Source organism: Candoia aspera, chromosome 3 (genome assembly GCF_035149785.1).
Source record: "Candoia aspera isolate rCanAsp1 chromosome 3, rCanAsp1.hap2, whole genome shotgun sequence".
Taxonomy (NCBI): Eukaryota; Metazoa; Chordata; class Lepidosauria; order Squamata; family Boidae; genus Candoia; species Candoia aspera.
Genome location: NC_086155.1, coordinates 43,075,914 through 43,094,738, shown reverse-complemented (window position 1 = coordinate 43,094,738; position 18,825 = coordinate 43,075,914). Strand labels below are relative to the sequence as shown.

At 36.7% G+C, this 18,825-nt stretch overlaps 1 protein-coding gene across 5 annotated transcripts in view; it reads left to right on the top strand.

The window, feature by feature from the left end:
- The window catches only part of PFKFB2 (6-phosphofructo-2-kinase/fructose-2,6-biphosphatase 2), a 39,472-nt gene that overhangs the window by 2,422 nt on the left and 18,225 nt on the right, over positions 1 to 18,825 (top strand). For all 5 annotated transcript variants that reach the window (XR_010067558.1, XM_063297462.1, XM_063297459.1 and 2 more), the window contains 11 exons: positions 1,735 to 1,860; positions 3,260 to 3,356; positions 8,558 to 8,624; positions 9,058 to 9,132; positions 9,656 to 9,712; positions 11,841 to 11,965; positions 13,657 to 13,864; positions 15,233 to 15,379; positions 15,760 to 15,864; positions 16,459 to 16,588; positions 18,382 to 18,444. Coding sequence is in view for 4 of the 5 variants with exons in the window: in XM_063297459.1 (XP_063153529.1) it covers positions 1,735 to 1,860; positions 3,260 to 3,356; positions 8,558 to 8,624; positions 9,058 to 9,132; positions 9,656 to 9,712; positions 11,841 to 11,965; positions 13,657 to 13,864; positions 15,233 to 15,379; positions 15,760 to 15,864; positions 16,459 to 16,588; positions 18,382 to 18,444 (1,200 nt within the window). In the remaining variant the exon portion in view is untranslated. The remainder of the gene's footprint in view (positions 1 to 1,734; positions 1,861 to 3,259; positions 3,357 to 8,557; positions 8,625 to 9,057; positions 9,133 to 9,655; positions 9,713 to 11,840; positions 11,966 to 13,656; positions 13,865 to 15,232; positions 15,380 to 15,759; positions 15,865 to 16,458; positions 16,589 to 18,381; positions 18,445 to 18,825) is intronic.

The window sequence follows — 18,825 nt, the reverse complement described above, 5'->3', positions numbered from 1 at the left end:
GAATTCCCACTCCTCCAACATCAGCACCAGTAGAATAGATACCTCCCCTTCCCCTCCAAAGAAAAGCAATTTTTGCTTTCCTCCTATTTTCTCATCACAGGAGATACAGGAGAGGATAAGGACCTCTCTTCTCCTTCCACTCCTTTCTCCTCCCTTCTTTTCCCCATTCCAAATCTATTTACCATCTATAACTTTGTTTTTCTTCTTTACTTTTAAGGGAAGAGACTTATATCTTTCCTGGAATATAATGTAGCTCTTAGTTGCTAAGATGTTTGTATTGTGTTCTGCTGCACAATGTCTATCTTACGTTGCACAGTACTGAGAATATCAGGCCTAATAGTGAACTTCCATAGTGTCTCCTTTTTGTGAGCTCTGGCTTTTATTGTTACCTTGTTTCAGTATTTTGAAGGCTGAATTTAGAAACTACAGTTCCCTTTTCAACAAAGCATCCATTTCGGCTAAGCTGTATTCTTCTTCCTCAGTTGGTTACTTGTGGCTAGATAGTGTCCTATTGTCTTTAATATTTTAGAACTTTAGCACTAAAGCTAAAATTTGATTCACTGATCATCCAAATAAGCCTTTAATAAATCTATTGTTTCTGACAGTTCCTTGCTCATTTTCTTAGTCTACTGATTTTTTACATCAGACATAGGGAAGTTCTTTTGCTGAAGCATGAGTGAAAGGAGGACAGATTTCCCAACAAGATTTCCTTTCTTGCAACTTTCATTACATTTTGGCTTTCATGTAGCTCACAATATAATGTATCTATTTTTTATGTTACTGTCCAATTTCTTTAACCTTGGGAAAATGTTACCATGTCAAATAATTGCTGTTTAGAGAAGAATTTATAAAATGAACAAGCTTACAGGCAACATCTTATTTTGAGAGACCCAGCTGAACTTCAGGAACCAATAAATCAGCTTTAGGTTTTAGTCAGAAATGGATTTAACCATATTATATCTGTAGAATGTCAGCAGCTATGTGATTCAGTCCCTGTGAACTACAGCAGGAATGGGCAACCCAGCAGCTTTTGTGTCAGTCTCTCCAAATAATCAGGTCAGATCTCTAGCAAGCTTGCTGGGCTGCAAAAAAAGGGGATTTGGCAGTGGGTGGATCAAAAAGGAGATGTCAGAGTATGCCTGGCCCTTCACAGTAATACAGTACATATACATACATAATGTATTACATACATAATAATACATCAATACATGTCATACAGTTTTCCTAATTTTGCATATGTTTGTGAGAGTGTAAACCAATTTGTTCTATCACATCCATAGACTGCTTATAGCTAAAGAAAAATAGTGTGTCTTAATATAAATTATACATTTCTCTAAGGGAACGGGAATAAAAGTTAGTTTAACAACCATCTAAGGGAGATAAAATATTAGTTCACTTTTCCACATTTGCGTTTTCAGGAGAGATGTCATCCTTTTTCAATCAAGTTTGAAAAATGTATTTCTTTAATTGAAAAATATTTTAAGGCAAAATGCTATATCTATATTTGAAGCACTTCCTCATTGGCTATTTTTATTTGGTTAGCCAACTTCATTAGCAAGCACTTGAGACTATAATGACATAATCTATTGATTGATTCTGGGAAAGGAGCATAATGTCCTTGTCTGTGACTGAAATGGACAGAAAACGGAATGTGAAAATGATCAAGAATTTACTTTTTTTCATCTTTTAGAAACCACTGATTTGCCTCTCCTCTTTTTTTCTTCTTTTTAATAGCATGGGCCTCTTATATGACTAACTCCCCAACTCTGATTGTAATGATTGGTCTTCCTGCAAGAGGCAAGACTTATGTGTCCAAGAAATTAACTCGCTACCTCAACTGGATTGGCGTGCCTACCAAAGGTTCCTGTAGATGATTGTTGTTATTGTTGCACTTGATATTTATAATATATTGATTGAATAAATTAGAAAAATCTGATTCTATCTTTAGTATGCAACTTGGATAAGCTATATATCTGTAGGTGGCTGACAAAGCTGTGGTCAGAAAGTCAGAGGAATCCAATCTTGGTTGATTGAATATAACTAAAAGCTATTACCCATTGAGCTTTTCCCAGGGTTTGCTGATCGTTCTGGACTAACTACCTTTTCAGCAACAATGTCACAATTTTAGCAGCATTGGTACTAGACCAAACCAAGAGGTTTTAATTAATGCCACTTCAGAAACTCAATTTCAGTAGATGCCAAATTTCTTTTTCTCAGTGTGACCCTTAAGGTATTCTTTGAGAATCCCATTGGGGACAACATGTCTCTGTGTCAGTTCCTCATTTGGAATATATAATTAATACGACTATCCTTGCTTTTTATTCATAAGCTTCCAAGAAGCACAATATGAATTATGTTCAGATAATGCAGCATTAGTTATTTTAATAGATGAGTTTTTAATCTTATTCTCCAAGTAGTGGCTCTAGAAAAAAAAAGTAAAGTGGGGATTTAAATGATTAGCAGTTAGATACAAAATTAACTCTCATTTTATTGTTGTAGACCTTTAGATTAAGATTAAATATGTACATTTCATTTCCTGCAGAGTACCCCCACAGAACATAGTAAGGCTTTTCAGATTCTGTTGCTTAATTGGAATCTTGCAGGTTTCTACTGATATAAGTTTAAGGTATAAAATGAGCTATAATTTAAAGCACGCTTCCTGTTGAATTATAGTTTAAAGTATAGCACACTTTATAAATCAAGTTAAACATTCTTATTTTTCCCATTTGATATCAAACAATTTTAAATACTGAATTTTTCCTGCATCATGCCCTTTACAGTGAGAGATGAGTCATCACTCTGCCCATTTTATAGATGGGGAACTGAAGCTGAGATAAAATAGTATGGCTGAGAACACACAATGAATTCTTGAAAACATGAATCCGGGTTTCCAATTCCAACGTTGATGTTCTTTCCACTGAAAAGATTTAGCACATATATATTATTGGCAAAACTACATTCTTATTTTTAGGTTCATTTGAGATGCACTGAAATTAAATATTCTGGTAAATACTCTAAAAAACTGTCCTTGCACAACTTAAATAATACTGCAACTTTTTATTGTAAATTCCAATTAAAGTAATGAGATCTAAATTGGAATAATTATAATTATAGTGCAGACATTAACTTACTGCATACAGTCTTAAAACATACATATTTTTATTTGTACAATTCAAATCATGCAACAAATATATTTGTTCAATGATATAATGCTTACTACTGAACATTACTAACTAAATTTCATAATTTGTTTTTGAAGTTTTTAATTTAGGGGTTTATCGTCGTGAGGCAGTTAAGTCATATAAATCATATGATTTCTTCAGACATGATAACGAAGAAGCGATGAAGATTAGAAAGTAAGTTAATATTAATTTCATGTTAAGTGGTTGCTAAATATAAATATGTTTGAACCAATTACTATTGCTAACTATAGAATTCACTAAGATAACCTCAAAACTTGATGAAGGTGGAAATTCTGTGCCCACCTTCCTAAAGATAACCCCACTGAATATTGTGGGTAAATAGGAATAGGTTTGCATTATGATTATAATTTTTAAATATTTTAAAACTTTGAAAAATAAGAGGCAAAAGGATTAAGGGGGAAAAAAACCAAAATAAGGGATAAAATAAAAATATTCCAGAAAAAGGGAAGAAAACTTTCCAAATGCTGAACTTTTTGATTAAAAAAGTGTCAACGTTCACATGTAAAATATAATATTCATTATTTTATTTCTAATTTGGTGCTTCCAACTAAGAATAAACTTTTCTAGTACTATTTGAAGTTATTTATACTTAGTTATAAATCCTGTGTTATTTTGTTAGCATGAACTTACTAGGCTGTTTGGTTTGAAAAGCCTAGTAAGTTCATGCTAACAATGTTTCAGGAGCAACCTTTTATTTATTTATTTTCAATTATTTATATGCTGTGTACTTGAGTGATTCTAGATGGCTTACAATAGTAGGTCAAAAACAGTTTAATTAAGTCTCTTGTACTTGATGAATAACAGGCTTTAGATTTTTACAGCTAGGCTTAAAAGCATAGGTACACTGAGGAAACTGATTTATTTTCCTTCCCTCCCTCCCTCCTTTTTGAGAAAAGCAGCTCCTGGTAGGAATAATGGAGTATTCTGAACCCAGAGGAGAAGAAAAGATGTAGAAAGAGTAGGCAGTTTGAATTATCTTGAAAAATAGAGCTTCAGTGGATCACTACTCAGGACTAGATTCAGTATTTGGAGGTTATTCTTTGTTAAGATTTATTTTTATTTTATTTTTAGATTTTTTTTATCCCACCTTTATTATTTTTTTAAATAACTGGGTTCTCAAACAGTGGGTCATGACCTCTTCAAACTAGGAGTCACAGTGAAGTTGGGCAGCAGAGTCACAAGTTTTGTTTAAAGCTAAACAGGTTTGTGCACTATCAAAAACTCACACTGCCAAAACTCACTGACACTCTGTGCACAGAGGAAACAATGAGCAAAGTCTCGAGTACTGCAGATGTTGCATTAGCTTCCAGAAGATTTCTGATTACAATTCAAAGGACTGGTTTTAAGCAATAATCCCCTTTATGGCTTGGTAATTACAGTAGGTACCTGCAGGACCCCTTACTTCAGGTGGAACCAACCCTTCCAGTTTGATTGTCCCAAGTAGGGATGTTGATAGCATTCCCTATGTGAGATGATGTGGCAGGGGAGAAATAATGTACGTATGTTTCAGGAACATGGAACAACCTACCTCTGGAGATCCAAATGACACCTTCCCTGCCAGCTTTGCAGAGGGAAGTTAAGACTTAGCTCTTCTGTAGAGCTTTTAATGGGCGAGGGAGCAAGGGTTTGGGAGGTGTGGATTTGGTTTATTGTGTTTATGGACTATGGAGCATTTTATAAACTGCTGAAAGTCCATGTGGAATTGGTATAGAAATGCTATAAACAAATCATCTACCAATCTCAACAGTGTTATTTACTGTTTAGTTCTATTTGTGAGGGGGATCATGAATTGATTTATCATTTTAGGGGATTGTAGTATTGAAAAGATTGAGAACCTCTGGATTAAATTCTCACTTGAGCCTTCACTCAGGAAAACCTGGATATTGGATGTTTTGGTAGCAGCTCTTCAAATTAACAAGCAACCATACATCAACAAGGTGACAGCAACACAGATAATGTCACAAAGGCATTCTTCACTTTAGGGTTCTTCCCAGATTTAGGTGTGAGAAAGTCCTTTGGCCTCACAGTTCAGAGATGAATAGGATCTATTGCTAACAGGGCCTTCTTTAAAAAAGGGAGGGGTTGCATCTGAAATAGCATTTAATATTTGAAATACAGTAGACTCTCAGTTAACCAGCACCCATGGGGATTGGTAGATGCCAGATAAATGTAGTTTCTGGTTGCTTGAGAGTTACTATTAAACCCTAATGCCCACTAGATGGCAGCAGTGAGATACAGATTTTTTTGCTGGTTGCTTGAGAGTGCCAGTTTTTGTTTTTTTTAATCTGGTTGCTTGAGAGTGCCAGTTGCTTGAGTTCCGGTTAACTGAGAGTCTACTGTACTTCAATGGATCAATATTTTTTATATATGGCAGAACTATTAATCACTTGAGATATAATGACAAGAATTATTTCATTTTCTGTTGTTGATTTCAGAACAGACAAGAAACAATGGAGAAAAAAATTACATTGACTTAGATTGCAGCAAGAAGAAAGTAGGATGGGAGGAGTTCAAATGAACATTTTTCCCCAGGCCTCTCAGATGCTTAAAAGGGCTGTGCTTGCTGGGTACTTTTAGATGCAGAAATCTGTAAGCATTGCAATATATCCAATTACAGCGCAGGCCAGTAGAAACTGGGTATGTTAGAAAGCATCCTGTTCCAGCAGTGAGAGAAGCAAATGGAGTGTGTGGTAATATGGAAGGCCACAATGGAAATGTTCTGTGGTTCCTTTTGGTCCGTGCAGCTCCAAGTCAAACGGGATCACTAAACCTGATCCAAACCACTACCATAACTCAAAATCTCCTAATCAGTTCAGGCCAGAAATGATGAGCTCATGTATTTCTAGGGGGGTAGCTGTGATGGCTTGCTGCAGAAAAATAATAGTCTTGCAGCAAATTAAACTAATATATTAATCACAGCACAAGCTTTCATGGACCATAGTCCACTTTTGTTGTCTATTATGCTGAAATAGTTGTTGGATATGCCACGGATTGTGTTGTATTGGGAAAATGATTAATGATTTATCTTTAATTCTTTAGAGGTAGTGCTAAACCTAGCTCAGCTGTGACAATGAAATCACTCTATGTAATTTTTTGCTTAGAATGGCCACTCTGAGGTTAGTGACACAGTAGGCAAACCTAGAGGATAGGACAGGGGTCTCCAACCTTTCAGGACTGGTAGGCACAATTTGGAATTTTGAGAACATTTATGGGACAATGGAGAGCCAGGGCATTTGCAGAATACCCATTTCCCTAAAGGTAATCTAATGAAGTTACTTTCCAGCACCTACTTCTTTGATTTCTCTACAATGTCAGCTTATTTTTTCTTATTTTGGGAATTTTTAACTTCTAAAAATTCCTCTGGAGTCCATATGAACTCAGAGGCATTCTTAGAAGTCAGGATAATGCTGGAGCCTAGTATTTTGTTCCACAGCATCCTAGCTTTCCATTTATTATTCTTTTAATCAAAATAATATTTAAAATAAAATAAAATTGGGCATGGATCTTGGTGAATATCAAGGGAGTGGTTGATTGGTGTGTTGATTCCCAAGGGTGCCACACTGGGGAGCCTATAACAAAGTTTAACGATGATCTCTTTCAAGAATTCAGAATTAGGAATAGTTTACCTTTCATGAGAGTTTTCAGCAGTAGGACCTAATATGATTAGTCAACTCCTTAATCTTCATGCCATGAAGGAAAAGTTATCAATCTCAGTCTCTCCTGGAAGAATGCTGCATCTTTTCTTCTCATTTGCCGCATGAGCTCAAGATGTTCCACCATCCAAACTTCTATTTATAAATTGTGTTATTAGTATATTCTGGTATTACCATAAATTGTACTCCTCACCTACAGAAAACCTTTAAGTCCAACTAAAGTGTTGAATCTCTTCTGAAAGCATGATAGCTGGCTGTAAGCCAGATCTACAGTAACTCTTGTATTGGATGAAACATAAAATTTCCTGTTTGTTCAGAAAACAGAAGAGAAATGTGATGGCTCCTGTGTTACCAAAACTAGGAATAAATGTGATAGACCAAAAGAGAAAGAGAGAGAGAGAGAGAAAGAGAGATCCATTTGAAACCTGGTGAGATGACATAGTTGGTATCTTCAAAGTGCAAAATCCAAATGGTAAAAAATCCTTGTCTTTCAGTTCAAGATTGGGGAGCCTCAATGCTTTGGGTTTCAGCCTGGGGAGCCTGGAGCAAAGTCCTTCCCCCTCCTTGAACATCTGCCGTCCATCCAACTGTTAGCCACAGTTGTTCTTCAGCTGCATCCACTAGACTTGTCTGTATCTCACCTTTTGTCTTCAGAGGGGAAGGGCCAGCTATGGGCAAAATAATGCTGCTCCGCACTTGCAGTTATCTCTTTGAAGGAAACTGGGAAGCACAGAGGAAATGAATGATGTCAAGGGATGTGGCTCCTGATCAGGAGGTGGTCTTTTTCTTTCAAAGGCTGCCTTTGTCATCAGCACAGCTGATTAATATTTTTATTTTATTTTATTTTACCTTTGAGTCAGTGTTGACTCCTGGTGACTGCCTGGACAAGTCCCTGCAGTTTTCTTGGCAAGTTTTTTCAGAAATTGTTTGCCATTGCCTTCTTCCTAGGGCTGAGAGAGAGTGACTGGCCCAAGGTCACCCAGCTGGCTTCGTGCCTAAGGCGGGACTAGAACTCACAGTCTCCCAGTTTCTAGCTTGGTGCCTTAACCACTACACCAAACTGGCTGTCTTTAATACCTTTATTAGAAGCAACCAAAATGCCAGAGAAAGACTTCATCAATATTCATCCATAACATGGTATAAAAGGCACAGAAGCTGCTGCTGAAGACCTCTTAAACATAGTATCTAGCCTGTTTCCCACTATCCTACTAGTCCTAATAGATTGTGAAGAATTTGAAAACTTGCAGATATTCTTGTTCATTATTATGGAGCAATATTAACCACAAGTTAATTTGGTTTTTTTTCCACAATTTTTATTCTTTATGTTCATTTAGATTACTTATTGCCTGTTTCCACCACTAGGTGGCATAAATTCTTTTCTTTGCTGTTCAATATTAAGGTTTTTCATGTATTTCCAACTGGAAAATCTTGAATGGTCTCTAAATTGTGAATTAGACAGTTTAGAAATTCCATTGGCACTGTTTGCGTTTTGTCAGGCTTAGGGGAATCTTAATTTCAACAGTGTTGTACATGAGCAAGATCATCACTATAAAATTATAGCTATAAAACTGAACGATTACTTTGGATGATTTGAATTCTCATTACCTTTTCTTTCTTTCTTTCTTTCTTTCTTTCTTTCTTTCTTTCTTTCTTTCTTTCTTTCTTTCTTTCTTTCTTTCTTTCTTTCTCCATTTTTTGCAGACAATGTGCCTTGGTGGCCCTTGAGGATGTGAAAGTTTATCTCATGGAAGAGTCTGGCCAGATTGCTGTAGGTGCACATCAGATCACTGGGACATAATGCTGCAAGGATAGGAAAACTGGCCTTCCAGATGCTGTTAAATTACAGCTCCCAACACCCTCAACTTTGGCCATGCTGGCTGATTTATAATTCAGCAACATCTGGAGGGCCCAGATGAAATGCTCAGAGCACTAAGCCTAATTTTTTAGAAGAGGCATTGGCCTGGCATCAGCAATGGGTTTGCTGGGATGGTGGGACCTGGAATTGCACAGGTATGCCAGATGCTGAAGTCAGACTTAATTATGGAATACTCTCTCCTTGTAGGCATAACAGCTATCCTATTTTATGCACTAGGCAAAAACTTCCTTATTCTATTATTTACTAAAATCATTTAACTGACTTGATTCCATGCTAGGCCTTGCTATTTAACATGATCCATCTCTCTTTTCTGCTTTTTGTTCAGGTCTTTGATGCAACCAACACAACACGAGAAAGACGGGATATGATTTTAGCTTTTGCCAAAGAAAATTCTTTTAAGGTGATAATTTTGTTGCAGCTTTGCTCCAGTACAAAGTCAGAGACAAATGACTATTTGTCTTTTTTTTGTACTGAGATTTGCCAAATGAAAAGGTATTGTCACCCCAGGCAATCCATTTGATGACACTGCATTACAGCAGAGGTGGGGATCCTCGACCTGTAGGCAAAGGTAGCCTTTGGCTCAGTTTCAAAAACCCATTGCAAGCAACCAGTTCATATAATCTGTCCCTTTTCTTGCAGCCTGCAAGGCGGAAGAGAGGGAAAAGAGGATGATAGAGAAATAAGAGAGAGAGAAGATAGTACCTACCATAAAGATAGAACATAGTGACACCACCCATTTGGGGTTCAGGTTCCACCCACAATTTCCTTCAGCCTCCCTCATCATTGGTATGCAATGCAGCCATGAACAAGTTACTTCTGCACAGATGTACTGTAGTTCTTGACAAGAAAAAACAAATTGCTTATCCTGGCTCCAGAGTTTTAGTATTTTACAAAATAAATTTCCTTTGTTTTTTCTTTTGTAGGTTTTTTTTGTGGAGTCTGTCTGTGATGATCCGGAAGTCATTGCTGCCAATATATTGGTTAGTATTTTACATCCTCTGGCTTTGTTTTGCTCAGTCCTTCCTGCTGAGGAAAGAATTAGCATCAGTGAAGCATTTCTAAGCTTAGGTTCTACAGCCAGAGTTAGAACAGGCCCAACTCAAACCAGTCAGCAATCGTCTTTTCAAAGTAGGAAGAACACATGGCTGCACAGCACCATGGAGAGCTCAAAATAGGAAGATAGACTAGGGCTGGTAGAAGCTTGAACTGAGCACTGAGTATTGGCTTGCTAAGGTTGTTAGCTCTGTCCTACTCTGCACAAGACTTTATCCCTTAAGGAATTTTGTTTTGCTGAGGGTATATTGCCCTAAAGTGGCTGCAGCAGATTAGAAATTCAGTGCTAGAGTCCTTAGTGTTTGTTTCCTTATACTGTAATAGAGATTTATAAGGCTGCCCAACTCAGCACTGGCTCTGGGTGGCATACACATTAAAACAGATACAGTACAGTGCCTAAAAACAAAACGAAAAGTAACATAAAAGTAAATATAATGCTGGGGAGACATATGCCCTAACTGAAACAGGGACTGTATATCAAATGGACACACCCTGACCCATCTTATAACCTGGGGAAAAAACAGGTTTTCAGAGATCATATAAAGGCTTGTAGAGTTGGGGCTATCCCAACGGCTGTGGGGATTGGTATTCCAAAGCGCAGGTGTCACAATAGCGATGGTGCGCATCCTAGGTCTCATCAGATAACTTTGCTCTATTGGATCTAATGGGGAGTGCAGAAATTATGGGAGAGAGGTGGTCCTTTAATAGTCAGGCTGTATGCCATGAAGAGCTTGATAGGTGATAATCAGCATCTTGAAATGCACCCAGTAGCATATTAGTAACCATATAGCAGAGCTGTTACATAGACACACTGAGATGCACCCATAACTGCTCACACTGTTGCATTCTGGACCAGATGCAGCTTCTGAGTGGTCTTCAGGTGCTACCTTATTTAGAGCCCATTGCAGTAGTCTACTCACAAGGTGACTTAAGCATGCTTTGGCCTAGGAATGGCCCCAGGGATGGGATGTATGCCATAATCTCTTGACAGACTGTAGTTTCTTTAGGAGTGATATGAGCTCTGGTGTCAGATTATATAGCCACCATATATCCCAATCTGATTGCACCAATTCCAGAAATATTAGGGCATCTAGAGTTGTCTGATTTGTGTATTTTAGATAGCAGGTAGATGATACTTGTCTGAGGAGTTATAAGGATTGCTTATTAATTGTTTTTCTTATATTTTCTTAGAAGGCTTTACACTATTCCCAAGAATTAAACAGGTTAAGATCTCTTTCCTTACTGTAAGAGTTAATAAATTTACCAGTAGAAAAGTGTCTGTGTCAAACCCAGCAACCAATAATGATCATTCTTTTCATTATCTACACCTCTTGATTTTATTTCCCTCTGAGCGTTCTTTTCATTTTGCACCCAAAACTACACACCTCTCTTTATCTCAGCATAATGATCCATCTATCTGATCTACTAGATTGTAGGTTACATAAATTTGTTATTTACAGTGCTGTATGACTATGCTATTTTTGTTGCAGCAGATTAACACAGATTCCTCTGTAAACTGTTTCATGTGAAGGATACTGTATGCATAAATGCTAGAGCAAATATTTTATATTTAAAAGTATCAGTTTCTGTTGTGTTAGGGCTTGAAAAATACTGCTGACACAAACAATAATGCTTTCCCAAGTATTAGGTGCAACTATTTTTGAAACTATATTCATTAGATGTATTTATAAGATAAATAGATTATAAGATAAAAAGAATATCTTAAGAAAATTTATTCAGGCATCAGACTCTGAGAAAAAGATATCTGGTTACATGAATTACATCAACATTTGGAAGCTGGTTATTAAACTTGGAAGGGATATCTGTGTATTGGAATCAGTTGAATTTTTTAAAAAATTCAGCCCTGTGATTCTATTCCAAAATTATCAAAACTATCTGTTATTTGTTTCTTGTTAGAAGATAATCTTTATTAAAAAATATTTGTTTATTACAAAACTTAAGGTTGTTATCGCCACCATTTATTTTTGTATGTATATAAGGTTTCTGTATAGATACAGAGTTTATCTTTCAAAAAGTTTCTTTTGGTTGCATCAGGAAGTTAAAGTCTCCAGTCCAGATTATCCAGAAAGAAACCGAGAGAATGTGATGGATGATTTTCTGAAGAGAATAGAATGCTATAAAGTCACCTATCAACCTCTTGATCCAGTTGATTATGACAAGTAAGATGCACAGCAAAGGAATCATGGGAATTCTTGATGATAGACTTGGATCCCGGACACACCAATGAAGAGGTGACTTTTCTGAAGAGCCTCCCTGAAAAGCCTCTTCCTGAGTGGGGTTGGGCTGTGGCAGGGGAAGATAAGGTAGATAACTTGATGGAATTCAAATGGAGGATCATTCTGGGATCAGAATGCTCCACCCAGTTTTTCAGTAATATTTATTTCACTCTAACCTCCCTGTGCCTTAGTCCACCCTAAAAGATTACCCCAAACTTCAGGAGAGACTGCTCAGTGAGGCTGCCAGGGAAGGAGGAGTTGAAAAGTCACCTTCTACCACACCTCATTCCATTAACACATCTCTGGATCACAGTTACTGCATGTGTTTGGAGTAGAAATGGAGTGGAAGAGCAGATGGGAAGATTTCATGATTTCTGGAAGGATATTGTAGAAAATGGAGCAAATAGTGGAGAGTTCAGAGAATTTATGCATGCAAGGGAAGAGGAAGTTCAAGTTACCAGAACTACTCTCTCTTAATTATTAAAAACAGAAAGAATTGCTAGTACAAGAATCGTGTTTTATAACATCCGATTTTGGTTTGGGACTGGTCCAAGAATCACTTCTACTTTTTAGCAATATTTAGAAATAGTTTTTAAAAACATCGGAATATTTTGAATATGTAGAATACTTTTAAAAGTATTTCAATAGCTAGATCTATCCTTATGCAGTATGTCTGAGAACAGTTGCTAAAATATTTTGAAGGTGTTTTTTTTCCTCATGACTTCACAGAAATAAACTTTTAACTTTCTAACTCTGCTTTCCAGCTATCCTTCTACTACAGCTGAACCTTGCCACTTCTGATTCACAGATATAGCATCAGAGTAGTGTTTGTGTGTGTATGCATGTATTTCTGCATTTCAGATTTGATCTCCAGAAGGTGCTTTGGACTCGTAGAGAAGTGCAGATGTAGCAGTGACATCTTTTCCTAGGATTGCACAACTACGTTCTGCAACTGTTGTGCAATTCCAGTGCTGCAGGCAGGGGCTATATTCATTCTCCAGCACCTCTGAAACATCTTTTGGAGACTGAATCCTAAGTACTGCCCATCTCTAATATATAATTAGAAACTGGATCTCTGTAATGACTGTATTACTCAACCTGCCATTAAATTTGATTCATATGCGACTATAGTAGAAATCCCTTTAATGGAGAGTAGCATACAGAACAGTGAAAAAGTTGCGAATGAAAGTTCCTGCATTTTCCCCAAGTTGAACAACCCAATGAGTTCAAACCCCCTCCATTTCTCAGGCATGCAGGCCCCCTCTTTGTGCCATTCAGTTCAGCGCCATGCAGATGTCTCCAACGGCTCAGCATCTTGACCTTGGATGCCAGACATAGTCCAAACAAGATGCTTTCACACTCCTGGTGTGTTCCCCCTCCCAATTCTGCTGACCCACAAGTCCCAACACATGTTAACTCCATTCATGCATGCAAATTCAATCAGGTGTTCTGGGAACGTTTGATTGGGGACCATGACATTCTCATATTAAAATAACCAGGTTCAGCTGTTCTGCACATCAGGCTTTCTCCCTTTTTTTTTTTTTGGTGCACTCTCTCTTAGTTACACAAACACACATTGAGTAATTGTGTCATGATTTAATACCTATTAATTTCTGGTATTTTCTTAATTCCAGAGACCTTTCTTTCATTAAAGTTATCAACGTTGGGCAGCGCTTTCTTGTCAACCGGGTCCAAGACTACATCCAAAGTAAAATTGTCTATTATCTGATGAATATTCACATTCAGCCACGCACAATCTATCTCTGTAGACATGGAGAAAGTGAGTGCAACCTTGTTAGAAAGATAGGTGGAGATTCAGGCCTGTCAACACATGGGAAGCAGGTATGGTCTAACTCATGGGAAGTTTGCATATTTTGCAGGGCTATATTGTGTTTCAGATTCAAGGCAAAGAGGTCTTCAGAGCACACACATTCCATTTGTCAGTAACTGCTTAAACAAAACTCATATTTTCTTGCACGTACATTGCTTTAAGGAATTACAGATGGGTGCTACATGAATTTGCATACTAACAGCTAAATTAAGACTTAGATTTCCTGCCCACATTACTTTCAGTTCAGCCAAAGAGCAGAAATATGTAGTCAAAACAATAGACATTAGATTCTAAATGTACTTTACTACTTTTTGCTGGAAGAATAGTTCATTTTACTATATTAAATAGTGTTCTGAGAATACCTGCAGATGTCATCACCTTTCATTACTAAAAATATTTTTATCCCAAGATAAAAATGTATTTTAAATAAAATGAATGAAATTTTAATAATAAAGGATTTGATTAACATTTATATCTCAAATTTCCTCTGTGATATCCTCCATCCCTAGTCATTTTAGCCTAAAAGATTGTGATTACTCAAAGTAACTAATATTCTAAATATTACACTACTTTTTAGTAAATCAGAATACATCATTATCACAGAAACTCTGCAAGTTGGATGGAACCATTTACGTAGAAAGATTATTACATGTAACTGTCTGTATAGTATGTAATTTTTACATAATGGATTACAGTCAAATTACCTTTCCTTGATGGAAGGTTTTTTTTAATGTCCCGTCACAGCCCATTGTACTTTTCTAAATCTGGCCTGTAACATTGGAGAATCCTTCACAGTACTGATTGAAGCTTCTTTTGGGTCAAAAAACTTTCTGTTATAGACAGAATTGTAGCACAGCAATTGGAAACAAAAAAGGGATATAACCATTGGATAAAATACAAGAAAGATGCCAAATTCTAAAGATGCCAAGTTTGTGATTATAATTTTTTAGCTATGTATTACTTGAGGAGAAGTTTTTATTTTATTTTATTTTATCCCGCCTTTATTATTTTTATAAATAACTCAAGGTGGTGAACATACCTAATACTCCTTCCTCCTCCTGTTTTCCCCATAACAACAACCCTGTGAGGTGGGTTGGGCTGCCAGAGAGTGACTGGCCCAAGGTCACCCAGTCAGCTTTCTTGCCTAAGGTGGGACTAGAACTTACAGCCTCCTGGTTTTTAGCCCAGCACCTTAACCACTAGACCAAACTGGTTTTGCTTTCTGAGGGACCAATATCATCTACAGCTTCCAAATTTGTATTCCCAGTGCCACCTTAGCAATTTTCCTTGATAATTTAAGCAGCACCAATGCTAAATTGTTGTCCTCAACTTCATAATATGGAAGGGAGAAATCTTAATCGTAGTGTATTGTTTTCTAGTTTGCTCAAGCATTGAAAAGGTTTATCAAAGAGCAAGAGATTATGGATCTGAAAGTTTGGACTAGCCAGTTGAAAAGAACAATCCAAACAGCAGAAGCCCTAGGAGTGCCATATGAGCAGTGGAAGATACTGAATGAAATTGATGCAGTAAGTAGAATGGCAGAAAAGTTAAACTCTGGTCTCAGGATAGTGGTGAAGTGGTTTCAAGCAATCTGCATTGACAAAAAGATAATCTGCATACAATGTCTGTCTGTCTGTCTGTCTGTGTGTGTGTATGTATATATATATATTTTAAATTCATAATTTAAATTCAAAAATAAATCCCAATTCAATAGGACAGTTATGGCTGCAGTCACTAACCATTCTTTATCAATACTTCAGGTCCAGTGTTGTAAAGCCCCTCCTTGTTCTGAAATAATAGTTGATATAATATATCTGCTGTCATGTTTTGAGAAATGTAAGTTTTTAAAAAACAAAACTGTTTAAATTCAATTAAGTTCAATTGAGTTCAGTTCCTAATTTTCTAGGGGGTATGTGAAGAAATGACATATGAAGAGATTCAGAGAAAATATCCAGAAGAGTTTGCGCTTCGAGATCAAGAGAAATACCTTTACCGCTATCCTGGAGGAGAAGTGCAGTTTTTTTTATCATTGCTATATTAAACTAAATATTACCACTTTCATTTGATAGATTTTGAAATATTCAGTGCCTTGCAGCAATAATATCTTTGAGCAATAATCCTTAAATTTAATTTAAAAAGAACTGTAGTAAAAAACTCTTGTTGAGCTGGTTGGGGAATGGCATAATAAACAAGCTTTATCATTCTGAGGCAGAAACACAGCAAGTCTTAGTCTCCCATGATTCCTTCCAGAAATTCTGATTCTTATCTTCAAAATCTCAACTTTTAATACATTGTTAGATTTTGAAATTTGAAATGCTATCAGAGCCTTCTGGCCTACCTCAAATTATACCCATTGACAGATTTTCAGGAGTTACAGTGATGCCAATAAAGAATAAGGAAATTCTTGATTTAAAAGTCTTGCCTCCCCTCCCCCAAATCAGAATAATTCATGTAAACCATGTTAAATTTTCTAAGGAAGACCCAAGATATAATATAGTAGCTAAAATATAATAGCCAGCTAGGTTAGAAAAATATTTGGATGATTTAAAACCACATTTGTTGGGCAACTTCCCTTTTTCTGATTAAAAATTTTCTTGTTTTTTAGTCTTACCAAGACTTGGTCCAGCGCTTGGAACCTGTAATTATGGAACTGGAACGTCAAGAGAATGTTCTAGTTATTTCTCACCAGGCAGTCATGAGATGCCTACTGGCCTATTTTCTTGATAAGAGTGCAGGTAATTTTTTCTTTTCTTTTTACAGTATATGGAAAATATCCTCTATCTAGGATAGAGGTGAGCAGTCCATATGTAGCTCACACAGTGCCTTCTCTGGGCTTTAGACCCCCAATCCACATCACTGAAGTTGATCATCATGGCTTGCCGTGAAAGTCCAGCCTATAGTTCTTTCCTTTGGTGCTTTTCAAATAGTAACTCCTTGAGGGAGCTTTTTTCAGATGCTGAGTTTTTAATGTTAGATTTTCTGACCTGCGTCTTTAACACGGCCCCACCTACTTTTACATCACAGCCCCAACCACCATGGCTACGCTGCCTTCATCTAGCAAAAACAGACTTTATATGGCCTTCAGCTAAATTTCTCACCCTTAGTAGGAAATAATCTAGAATCAAACTACATATGACAATAAATGCATAATTAGTAACCCTGTAAGTTTAATAAATGACAGTATTGATAGCAGCCATGAGAATGGGTTTCATTCAGAAGTGCAGTGGGTAAGGAAGGGAGATTTCCCTTTCTTGCCTGTTTTAGTCCAGATGAAACTCAGTCTTCACATTCACATACACTCTCCCTCTTATTCTCCTGAGTTTTTAAGACAGCCGTAGTTATTAAAAATAGATTCAGTTTCATATTGATTATTTCCCAGAGTGGATATGCCTGTCCTGTTACTGATCTGATGGGCTTATTTCCAAACATACCGTACATATGCGCATTCAATGGCTTTTACTGATATTGGAACCAGTAATGTTTATGAGTGGAGGTGAGGGTGTGATTATGTAATAAATGTGCAGTAAAAACAAGAGTGAAATTATTGTTTGATCAGGATTTATTGCAATTTTGTTTTGTTTTGTTTTTAATTTCTATTTTCTCTCTGGCTATGTTCTTTAAATATTACTCAGTATTATTGTGTTAATATATTTGCTACATTGACCTTCCCCAGTATGGTATCATGTAGATATGTTGAACTAACATTTCCAGAATTCTCAGCTATCATGCTAAGTGACTTCTGTAGGTGGGGTGTTTGTGTCAAAATCTGCATGGTCGTAGGTGTGGCATCATTATCTAAAGCCCATCCTCTTTTGAATGTACATCAATATTGCATGCATAACTGAGAATGTCAGAGCTGTGATCACGATGCCATACCTCTTGCAGATTTTGACACATACACACAAACACCCATGGATGCTCATGCATCTGGAGGATATCCAGTTGAGATCTTTACCTGTGCTACCAGGTAAAGATCCATGTACTACAGCATATCTTCTTAGGAGGTAGTACCTCCTGGCCAATGTTGTCTGGATCAGGCCTGATCAATACTTCAATATGAGACCTCCATGGAATATCAGGACTGTAGGTGACACCAGGAAATTTAAAAATAATCCCAGAAGAAGGCAACGGCAAACCACTTCCATATTGCCACCAGCAAAGCTACCTGGATATGTCCATGAAGCTACTATGAGTCGAGCTTGACTTGAAGGAGACTTTTCCTTACATATTATCAGAGAATTAATATTATATAACAAGTTTACGGTGACTAAGTTGAGTTCTATGTTGAATGTGTTAAGTTTCTGCACAGCAGAATATTTAGAATACACAAACTGTGTGAGAATATAGTTGTATTGCCTGTATTTTATACCTCAGTTCTAATTCTAAGGTTTTCTGTGTCTGCAGGTTTGTTCATTAAAATGTATTAAGTTCCTGCTGAATCAAAGCAGCACTGAGAATGTCATGAATATGCTGTGTATTTTAGATCTGTGTCCAGCACATCTGTTTAACTTCTGTTGCTTCCTCTTAGATGAATTGCCTTATTTAAGATGTCCTCTTCATACCATCTTTAAGCTCACACCAGTTGCTTATGGTAAATATTTATTTATTTATGTGGGAACATGGGAGAGAGAAGCAGTAATGCAAATATCTATTTAGCTTATTACGTGTTTCATTAGATCAGGTACCTTCTATTCCATGAATTAAGAAAACATACTTAACAGTGCAGTTATATGTTATTTTTAGGTACATGTGTGGCTTTAACCCCACCTCAGTTTCCCACTGTAAATCTCGATACTCTTCCTTATGAAACATGATAAAGTAAATCAATGATTAGCTAAATTAAATGTGATTTTGTGGGGAAGAACTGATTAGATAATTACAGTGAGATCTATGCCTTCCATGTCTTTCTAACTCTTGCCTACTTTGGCATAGTTCCTCTTCAGTGTGGTGCTCACATATTTCAGGTTTTTTC